This window comes from Phycodurus eques, chromosome 11, assembly GCF_024500275.1.
Source record: "Phycodurus eques isolate BA_2022a chromosome 11, UOR_Pequ_1.1, whole genome shotgun sequence".
NCBI classification, from domain to species: domain Eukaryota; kingdom Metazoa; phylum Chordata; class Actinopteri; order Syngnathiformes; family Syngnathidae; genus Phycodurus; species Phycodurus eques.
The window spans coordinates 12,463,278-12,474,926 of record NC_084535.1 but is presented as its reverse complement, the minus strand read 5'-3'; the positions used below and the strand labels follow the sequence as shown (position 1 = coordinate 12,474,926).

The 11,649-nt window shown below is 39.8% G+C and overlaps 1 protein-coding gene across 1 annotated transcript; it reads left to right on the top strand.

Annotated features, from left to right (window-relative positions):
• Positions 1–673: 673 nt before the first annotated feature.
• LOC133409761 (rho GTPase-activating protein 19-like) lies at positions 674–11,649 on the top strand. The gene is made up of 11 exons (XM_061690202.1): positions 674–720; positions 1,025–1,278; positions 4,137–4,217; positions 5,247–5,456; positions 5,557–5,783; positions 5,869–5,955; positions 6,911–6,976; positions 7,593–7,802; positions 7,875–7,970; positions 10,440–10,535; positions 10,706–11,649. The coding sequence occupies exons 1-11, from the start codon at positions 674–676 to the stop codon at positions 10,736–10,738; spliced, it is 1,407 nt and encodes a 468-aa protein (XP_061546186.1). The 3' UTR covers positions 10,739–11,649.

Here is an 11,649-nt window from a genome sequence, read left to right as displayed (position 1 = left end):
ATCGTATTTATTTTATTACTGTTATCGTACTAGAGCGACTCCAACTACTGGAGACAAATTCCTTGTGTGTTTTGGACACACTTTTGGCAAATAAAGATGATTCTGATTCTGATTACCCTTCGGCCCTAATAACTGTTACATTGTTCATAGAATTAAAATGAAAGTGTATCCTAATAACCATAGGGTACGTTCGGAAATTTACTCCAAGCGAATCTACACTTCGGAACGTTCGGAAACTCAGCGTTGCTGGAGTGTGCCGTTCGGTTATTCAGAGCGCCACACTCCCGCCACTCTGACTGAGGAGACGTCCGTACGGAGAGTCAGCCAGGACGAGCTGTTTACAGGCAGAACTGACACATTCAATATGGCAGACGCACTGACGTATCACTGTCAGTAGCCAACACGCTCGTTCGTAAATTCATAGAAAATGGAGCGCGATCCGCCTCTCTGAACACTGCACTCTCAGAGCGCAGTGAGCGCGTCAGATTGAATTTCCGATCGTACCCATAAAGTGTATAGAAAATGGATGAACGCAACTCAAAATACAAATACGGCGTACGTTGACACGTTCCGCAGCTATCCAATCAACGGCTACGCTTTGTACCGTTGACATATTGTGGCCAATTAAAAAGCAAGGGGCGGGGCTAAAAACAGCGGAACATTCAAAAGAAAGATGGCGGCCGAAGGGTGTAATCAAAATACGCGCAAACTGGACAGAAGGTACCAACTCAAAATTAAATGGTATTCCCAAAAGAAAAAGTAGTCAGGTTTCAGGTTTTTTTTTCCTCTCCTCTTGTGATTGAATAGGGATATCATTACGCCGTATCTGACCGTGTTGGATAGTATTCTCTCGGTACTTTGTGTTTTGCTCTATCGAGGCTAACCTACTACCTAGCATTCTAAACAGACATTGCATGACGCAAGACATAACTTTTTTAAAAACATTTTTTAACTGAGACTATTTTGAGCTACCACAAGGAGTCTGTGCAATTCTATTTGAACCTGTTTGTTTTTCTTCACACAGGGGGGCACGATTCAATGTGTTTCCAAGCATGGAAACGTCAAAAACAAGCCAGCCAGTCATCTTCAACCCAGACTTCTTTGTCGAGAGGCTGAGACATGAACATCCGCAGGCCTTCACCGATCTGGTCCTGTCACATGTCACCCGACTCATCGACCTCCCAGGAGATGAGTTTGCACAGCTCACCGGGGACTGTGAGCCCAGGCTGCCTTCCTCCACTGGCCTCCTCCGCTCTTTCAACATCCTCAAACGAAAAGGTTATATTAACTCCATCCATATGCTAATTTGACATCGTTTAACGATCACACCCTTGTCATTCACTCTCTGTAAGTGTTGAACTTTGGGATCCAAATGGTATACAGTACCATCCCAGTATGAAAGGAGTAATGGTTAACTTGTCTATTTAATATAATTTTACCTCTTCTGCTGAGCCACCTGTCACTCTTTCACTTCGCAGAGCCTAGTTCTATCCTGTAACAAATGACAGCAGATATATCTACCAGGCTGTTTGTACGGTGCACCCTCTAAATACAAAAGCCCCAATAGTTTAAACCTCGGGAAAAATATGCACATATCACTCACATGTACTAATCACTTTTTTTTGTTTTTTTTGCGTCCAAGTCAGAGTCACCTGAGTTTGAGTATCTGCCAATGCAGAGTCCTGAGCTGATACAGCGGCAATGCATTAAAGGGAAAAAAAAATAAATCTCAATATTTATTTATCCATCCATTCATTTTCTGAGCCGCTTCTCCTCACTAGGGTCGCGGGCGTGCTGGAGCCTATCCCAGCTGTCATCAGGCAGGAGGCGGGGTACACCCTGAACTGGTTGCCAGCCAATCGCAGGGCACATACAAACAAACAACCATTCGCACTCACAGTCATGCTTACAGGCAATTTAGAGTCTCCAATTAATGCATGTTTTTGGGATGTGGGAGGAAACCGGAGTGCCCGGAGAAAACCCACGCAGGCACGGGGAGAACATGCAAACTCAACACAGGCGGGAACGGGGTTTGAACCCCGCACCTCAGAACTATGAGGCTGACGCTCTAACCAGTCGCCCACCGTGCCGCCATATTTATTTATGTATATTTTTAAATAAAATTACCCCAACGACATGATACCTTTGTACAAGTCATGCTGTGTGATATGGGCAAAATTTTATACCCCAATATACAGACCATTTCCAAAAAATTTGAATATCATGGAAAAGTTTATTTATTTCCATAATTCCATTCAAAAAGTTAAACTTGAATAGATTATAAATTGAGGGCCCACAATTTAAACAATTTTAAGTATGTATTTGTTTATTTTTACATAATTTGGGCTTCCAGCTCATAAAACCCATAAAAACAGGAATTCAAAAAATTAGAAAACTGTGAAGAAATCAGCATTTACTTTTCAGTTTTTGTAGGGGGGGGGGGGGGGGAAATGAAATTAGGGTTACATTACATCAATCAAAATATGGTACTTTCAAAACGATATGTAATCTTCAATACTTGGTTGGGAATCCCTCTGCTTGCCTCGATGCGCCGTGGCATTGAGGCACTCAGCTTGTGGCATTGTCTAGGAGTTATGGAAGCCCAGATTTCCTTGATGCTTGCTGTCAGTTCTTCTTTGTTTTTGGGTCTGGTGCCCCTCTTTGGGGATCAAACCAGGTTTTGGTGCTTCTGGCGGTATGGGCAGGCGCCAGGTCCTGCTAGAGGAAGTAGAAGAACTCGTGAAGTCCTCTAAAACATTCTGGTCGACTGTTGCGGTGACCTTGGATTTAAGAAAGCAGAGTTTACCAACACCTGCACTGGACATTGAACCCCGAATCATGACTGACTGTGGATATTTCATGCTGGACCTGCAAGCAAGCTTGGGTTCTGTTCTTCACCCATCTTCCTTCAAACCCTTGGATGTTGATTTACTTTACTTTCATTGGACAAGAGGCCAACAGTCCAGTCTTTCTTCTCCTTGGCCTAGTTGAGACGCTTCCTTCGTTGGCTCAGGCGCAGAAGTGTCTTGACCCGAGGAACCCGACAGTTGTAGCCCATCTCCCGGATGCGTCTGAATGTGGTGGTTTTTGAATCTGTGACCCCCGCCTCATTCCACTCTTTCTGAATCTCTGCTAGATTCTTGAATCTTCTCTGTTTTGATAATCCGCTGAATCCCACAGTTGTCTCTTTTGCTGGTGCATCTTCTCCTGCCACATTTTGTCCTTCCATTGATATGCTGGGACGTAGCACTCTGTGAACAGCCAGCGTCCTTAGCTATGAACATTTGTGGCTTACCCATCCCATGGAAGGTATCAATGATGGTCTTCTGGTCAGTTGTCAAGTCTGCAGTCTTCTCCATATTGAAACCAACTGAGGCAATTGAACCAAACTGAAGCAATTTAATGACACCTAGGGAAACCTGTGCAGGTGCTTTGAGTTTAGTAGATGATTAGTGTGTGACACTCAAACATTTATGGCCTGCAAAATTTGGTTTGATTTCATCACAGTATTCAAATTTTTTGAATTCCTGATTTCCTGGGTTTTATAAGCTGGAAGCCCAAATTATGCACAAATGAACAAATAAACACTTTAAATTGTCGGCCCTGAATCTGAAATCTATGAATGTTTAACTTTTTGAGTGGAATTATGGAAATAAATACACTTTTCTATGATATTAAAATTTTTTGGAAAGGGTCTGTAGGTAATTTTACTTCCGATATGGATATACTAGTAAACTTACATCAAATGAATGGCATCTTCTCTGTATTCATTTATAAAACACGTTTTATATAGAGAACACAATAATATTAATCTAAGATATCCAGCCATTCATTTAGTATAAACAATTTTCAAGGAATGGAATATAAAGAGCAAAGAATTAGAATAAATACGATGTTTTTGGTATGTGGGTGGAAACCGGAGTTCCAGGAGAAAACTCACGCAGGCACGGGGAGAACATGCAAACTCCACACAAGCGGGGCTGGGGATTGAACCCCAGTCCTCAGAACTGTGAGGCAGACGCTCTAACCAGTCGCCCACCGTGCCGCCTACTTTAATTACCTTTTGTACTTGAATGTTGAAACTTTTCCTGTATACTGATGTTAGTTTGTTACTGGAATGTTTTTTTTCCCCCCAGAAAAAGGTGTAGTTTTTGGTGCACCCTTAACTGAAGAAGGGATAGCGCAGATCTATCAGCTGATTGAATACTTGAGGAAAAGTGAGTATTATTTCATATACCACACATCCTCACATCATCAGCACTTTCACTTGAAGCTGTTTCTGATGTGATGTGACTTCTCAATATTTACATGCCTCCCCAGTAAGACTGATGTTATTGCTAATTTCGTTAATTGGGTGCTAGGTGCAGCTTCCATCCCAATCACATGACTTTGCAGTAAAGCCCTTCATAAAAAAACTCCCTCACATCTGCATAGCATTTTGAACTGCGCATCTATTCCTGATGTAGTAAATGTACCAACATGTTTCAGAAAGCAGAGAGTATTTTGGGGGGGTTTACAACTCTTGTTTTGAAGCTAAACGTCTGCTGTCACTCTATCAGTGAACCGTAGGAAATTATTGTGCTATGAGGGACCAATTTAAGATTTATTTGCTCCAAATAATGTATCTTTCTTCTATCAATGCCAGTGGCACAGCTACAACAATTAAATCCTCTTCCACTAGATGACATTATTTTGTAATTGATTTCGTTCTTTAAAGCATTAGTCTTTATTTATGCAATTGCAATGCCTTACTGTTAGTGAGGTTAGGACACACAAATTTAATTTTACTAATGGCATACTGATTTATTTCAGTGTCTCGGTTTTCAGCCTTGGTTTCCTGATGTTCGGTTTTGGACATGAATTTTAATTTTGGTGCAACCCTGTCATCCCCTCTTTTAAAAGAGAAATTGTCAAGAACACACTGTAAATATTAGCGTGGATTATATAACAATTAATCTATTACATCTTTTAATTGCTGAGTCACCCTCTGCCTTTCACATCTTGCTAGAACCTGACTGCTGGTTGCTAGCTTTTAATTAATATGACGTCTTCTTGGTTTATTTCTGGAAAGTCGATGACGTATTTGCACAAAAGTAGACACTGGGCCCACATGCTGGAGTCAATAATTCATCTCAAAGCACTTCCCCTCCGCGTGCTCTCTCTTTCTTTCTGTTTCATTCACTCCATCTCTCACAGTGTCTACCTGCTGACATCATATTTTCTCCTCCTCTTCGTCTTTCTCCCAGACCTTCACATTGAGGGGCTGTTTCGTGTGCCGGGCCACAGCCTCCGACAGGCCGCGCTGAGGGAGATCCTGAATGCCGGGGCAGAAATAGATCTCGAGATGGGAGACTTCCACCCCAACGACGCCGCCTCGCTGCTGAAAGCCTACCTAGGAGAGTTGCCTGAGCCCCTGCTCATGCATAGACACTATCACGCCCACCTAAAAATTGGAGGTGCCCATTATTTCACGTCTCAAAACAAAATATTACACTTTTTTTTTTTTTAACCTCTATATTAATCCGTATCACTCACCTTTATTTCTAACCTCCACAGAGCTCACTGTCTTTGATGGGAAAGGAGATAAAACTAATACTCCAGACAAGGAGCGCCAGATAGAAGCCTTTCAGTTGCTTTTCATGCTGCTGCCACCAGCCAACCGCAGCCTGTTGAAGCTCCTGTTGGACTTGCTCTATCACACCGCGCGCAACCAGCACGTCAACAAGATGTCCGCTATCAATCTAGCAACCATGTTTGCACCACAAATTATCTGGCCCAAAAATGTACAGATCATTTACTTTCCCTTTATATCAAATAATTCCGAATATTTCCTGACTTGTTTAATTTTCCTTATTTATTTTTTTGAAGGTGATGGCAAGTGATCTTCAGGGAAACATTGAGAAACTAAATAATGGCATAGCATTCCTCATTCGACACTCTCAAAAGCTGTTCAAGGTGAGCTAGCGCAGAAAAACCTTTCACTATTTTCTCTCTTAGTGGTTCACCACTTGCTTTGCTTTTATTGTGACCTCTTCACAGCAGTCTTTTTTTAAAATACATAAATAATAGGACATACATTTAGCGGGATTAAAAAAAATAATAATCTAAATTGACTTCTACAAAATTGAGAGGGCTAGCCCATGAGACAAGGAAGAACCGATTGTAGTTTGGTGAGGAGGTGGATAATGGTGGACATCTAAGAATATATATTTTTACCATTTGAGTCACTATGGGACCACTGGAACTGCCCACACCCCAGAATCACAATTGCACCTCCTGCCTGTTTGCCATCCTCCTTGAACCAGAAAGTGCCCTGCTAATTAACAAGCAGAAGGCCAAACAAACACAAGTACAGTGTTCCCTCGTTTTTCGCGGTTAATGGGGACCAGAACCCCCCGCGAAAGGTGAAAAACCGCGAAGTAGGATTCCCCCCCCCCCCCAGGAATTTTCATGGATGTGTATGTGGCTACCAGAATTTTTAAAATATCTGAACGGTATTTATACTTTACATATTTGAGACAAATATTATAACAGTACATGTATTTCCTTAAATCTTTAACTATAAAAGGTCTTTATGATCATCATGGAGTGCTAAAAAAGTACTGAAATAGAAAAATGACATTTTTTAGTCTGAGCAATGTTTTACATGGGATAGAGATCCTCTGTTAAATAAGCTTGGGCCTATTTTTCTAAGTTATTTTTTTTCAATAAGAATTTCTTGATAAAAATGAACTGGCTGAAATATTTTTACTTGTGAATGGAAAAAATGCTAAGGAGAGGCAGAACTCGGTAATTCATAAAGAATATGAATATTAAGATGAATGTGTAATTACTACTGTATAGCATCAGTGTGATTGTGTCAATCTGAACATCAAACATTATATTTCCATTTACTCTGCTTTCATTGAAGGCCCCTGCATATATCAAAGAATATGCACGTGTATACTTTACTGGATCCAAAACTCTCCAATCAAAGGTAATTATTATTATTATTTTTTTAAACTGTACGATGTGTTTTCTTTGAGTTGGAATATTTTTTTTTCCCCTATGATATCTGTTCCCTCAGTTTAGTAAACTGTTCCCTCAGTTTAGTACTGTGTTTAGGAAACACGCAGGCTAATTGTAGCCAGTCCTGCTAGTACTGCTATATAATGATCAACCCCCTCGAACTACAGCAATATTGCCTTTCAGTTGAAAAAATGGGATGTAGGATATATCACGACATGACAATTTATACACAGAATTCACACGAGTAAGAATATAACATACAAATAGAATTTATTTCACTTGACAGATATACGTAGGTATACGGATCCCCAGACATTTGCTAAACTGAGGGTACGGATTACTAAACTGAGGGTACGGATTACTAAACTGAGGGAACGGATTACTAAACTAAGGGAACAGATTATCAATGAATTTTATTTTTCTCATACCTTGGCACCAGGGGGGCTCTGTATGTTTCTTTTCTGCATGTTTGCCCATCTTGTGATTAATGTTGTTTTTCATTGTTTATTTCAGCTCTAGATATAGATTTTATTGCGATAAATTTGCGATTTAAATCTTAAGTGAAATGTACCTGACTCTTCTAGGATGACCTGACACTATGCTCAGGGACCAAAGAGACCCCGGCTGTGCTCGAGCCCACATCCAGTCTTTCTCCTTACACGAGAAAGATCGGTGGCAACAGCTTGACAAAGTCAATTGATACTGAGACATACACTGAATCAGCTCTCAGAGAACTTTACCAGCAAGTTAACAACATGCCCGAGTCTGCCAAGAAGAAGAAACTCATCAGACAGGTTGGTGTGAAATATCGATGAGACTCATCTTACAACTGGGCAGGCTAATGCGTCGTGTTTGTGTGTGTTTAGTTTGAGAAGCAGCCTTTAATGACGCCCTCATCGGACCCCCGCTCGCCATTCAGCAGCAAGCACTGGCGATCCCGCTCTTTGGGTGGAATTATTAAGGTTTGTTGATGTTAATTGTACACAGAGCCAAGCCTGAAAACGCTATACAGTGACTGTGAAATTTATCTATATGCACTAGACTGACATAAAAGCAGATATGTCTAATTGCGTGTTTGGTAAAACATCACATGGACATATTTAGTAGCAGAAATTCTACCTTTTTTTTTTTTTCCTCTCCTTCCCCCCCCCACAGTCTTCACTGTATGTATCCATCCATCCATCCATTTTCTGAGCCGCTTCTCCTCACTAGGGTCGCGGGCGTGCTGGAGCCTATCCCAGCTGTCATCGGGCAGGAGGCGGGGTACACCCTGAACTGGTTGCCAGCCAATCGCAGGGCACATAGAAACAAACAACCATTCGCACTCACAGTCATGCCTACGGGCAATTTAGAGTCTCCAATTAATGCATGTTTTTGGGATGTGGGAGGAAACCGGAGTGCCCGGAGAAAACCCACGCAGGCACGGGGAGAACATGCAAACTCCACACAGGCGGGGACGGGGATTGAACCCCGCACCTCAGAACTGTGAGGCTGACGCTCTAACCAGTCGCCCACCGTGCCGCCTTCACTGTATGTAATAAGTGTATATTATTTTTTTGTTATGACGGCTTTCTTAAGAAAACGTATTAATCAATCAGTCAAACTTTATTTATAGAGCTCTTTTCAAAAAGGATATGCATCTCGAAGTGCTTTACATTGTTAAAATGAATCCCCTCCCGCCACTTAACCACACATGCACACACACACAGACGCATTCATTCATTCATCTTCCGTACCGCTTATCCTCACGAGGGTCGTGGTCGTGCTGAAGCCCATCCCAGCTAACTTTGGGTGAGAGGTGGGGTAAATCCTGAACTGGTCGCCAGCCAATCACAGGGCACATAGAAACAAAGACTCATTCACACTCACATTCACACTTACGGACAATTTAGTCTTCAGTGAACCTACCTTGCATTTTTTTGGGATGTGGGAGGAAACCATAGAACCAAGAGAAAACCAACACAGGCGAGGCCGGATTTGAACCCGGGCCCTCAGAACTGTGAGGCAGACGTGCTAACCAGTCATCCAGAGTGCTACCCACACAGACACAATTAAAAAATTAAAATTAATGATAAGCAATGACCTATGGCTTCATTGGTTGTTTCCATAGACACTGTTGATAACACACCAGATATATTACTGACATTCACATATTAATGGTCATAACATATGAATACTTGGTCATCAGACAGGCATAACATTGACATTTGACACTGGTGTACAACTCCTCTAACCCTCTGGTCTCTGCTGGACATTTACCATGCTTAATGTTTTTTTTTTTCTTTTTAAACCATTTTAGCAGATTTAATAATACACTGTTTACATTAAAAAAAAAAAGTTTCGGCCCTATAGTGACCACTGCTGACTTAGTGAAATGCATGAAAACTATATATATGTATATATATAGATTTAATAATACACTGTTTACATTAAAAAAAAAAAAGTTTCGGCCCTATAGTGACCACTGCTGACTTAGTGAAATGCATGAAAACTATATATATGTATATATAGAGATTTAATAATACACTGTTTACATTAAAAAAAAAAAATTCGGCCCTATAGTGACCACTGCTGACTTAGTGAAATGCATGAAAACTATATATATATATATATATATATATATAGTTCATTGTTATTACTTGATTGAATCATGCAGTTTAGGTAAAATGGGTTCATTCTTGAAACAACACTTGAAAAATTATTTTCTTTTTTTTCTACGAGATTACTTTTTAGCAATTTCAATATTATTAGTTTCCAAAAGAGGAATTTACTGGTGATATCACCTCTGCTGACCATGGAGAAGAATAACTTTTAAATTTAACAATTCTAATTTGAGAATGGCTGTTGAAAGACGACTGTTCGCAATATACTCGAAGTAAGAAAAAAAAAGTGGTGCTGTACTGAGAATATATAGAACTGTTAAAAACTTGTTTTCCACTCTTCATTGTGCAAACACAATGGAATTTGAAGGGTTAAAAAAATAAAAATGAACTGATGTTAGTTGAACACTTTATTCAGTAAAAGTAGCAAAAACCAACAAATCTTATAAATTGGAGACTATCTGTATGTGGCCAAAAATACCGTAGTAAAAAGGGTAGTAAAATTGAACAAGGGCTGAGGGTTAATATTCTGTCAAATAAATTCCTGTATTGAATTTTTTATATATCCTGAAGTCCTAACCCTATAGTCCTCTACTGTGTTGTCAGCGTCCTTAAATAGACACTGGCAATGACTAAATGCAAAGTTTTAATTTTTGTCACAATGCACTAGTGCTTGTCATTTGTCACCAGAATTCCTAATTTTCAATTCCTCTGGTTTTTCAACACTGGTGAAATTTTTAAGCAATTACACCACTTATTTGGAGGAAATTTCAGTTTCTCGCGGTAATTATTGTACAGATTCTACTGATGATGATTTGTTTGTCAAAACAGAGGAAAGTGTTGGGAGGCCAAATATTAACAGGGAAGGAAAATGGCAAAGCACAGAGCCCAGCAGCCAGCTGCTCAAGTGACACCAGCAGTGGAGGGGTGAGTACCATGCAGTGATCTTTACCTCCAGAAGGACTGATATCATGTTCAACTTCACAAGAATATTTCCAACAACTCTTGTATAATACAAATGATCATTTGTTCTTACCAAAGGAATACACTGTAGATGATTAATCTTTTCTCCCCTTTCTCTCTTGAATTTCTTTTAGGCTGTAATACAAGCGAGGAAACCTCCCATCTAGCTGTGTTGCCTTTAAACCCTTTTTAATTTGAAGATTTAAAATGTGTCAAAAGGGTGGTTGCCAGATTATATTTCTGGGTATTTTTTCATGGAGGGGTGTAGAGTTTGCTACATTCTATTTACGTATTCAGTCAACCAGCTATTGCCAACCATTTTCTTTAGAAAATGGTTTTTAAAAAGAAAAAAAAAAAAAAAAGAAGTGAAGTGAAGAATGCATGGCAACTGGTGTTTTTATTTAATTCCAAAAATATTTATTTTTTTGTTCATTGTCAAGGAACCATTTCATAGAAATATTGACTTGGAAGACCAGGGATGTGCCTTAAAATTAATTTCTTAAGTTACTCTTTTGTTGCAATTCCTATTTAACAAGAAGTTTATGAAATTTGTCTGGAACTTGTCTAAAGAATGTAATTTAGGATATGATGTCCAAAGGTCAGTGTCTACAGATTATATATTTCTTTTGTCAGGAATTTATTGCTGTGAAACATTTTTATACTTTGAGGTGGGAGTTTTACTACTGAGCCTTGGTGGTGCTTTGGGCTTTTTATATTAAATTTTACTTTTTTTCAGTCAGATTTGCTTTTTCTGCCACTCTGTAGTTTTCATCTGTATGCCTTACATACTTTTTACAACTGTGAAAGACTTTTCAGCATTTTTTTGTATTGCATGTTGAGGGCAAATTAAGTAGTTTACTTTGTTAGATAAGTGCTTACTGTGAGGGATTGAGCCACTGTTACGAAAACTGTTATGAAAAGTTATTTTGTCAGGTGTGGTTTCTTTCAGTTCCATTGCCACTGTGCCAAGCTGTTACAATACAAACATCATGTGGCAAAGTCAACTAAATAGACTGTTTTGTTGACTGGTGATATTCATGCTACTGTGAAACCCCACAAAGCACTTATTAAAGACTTG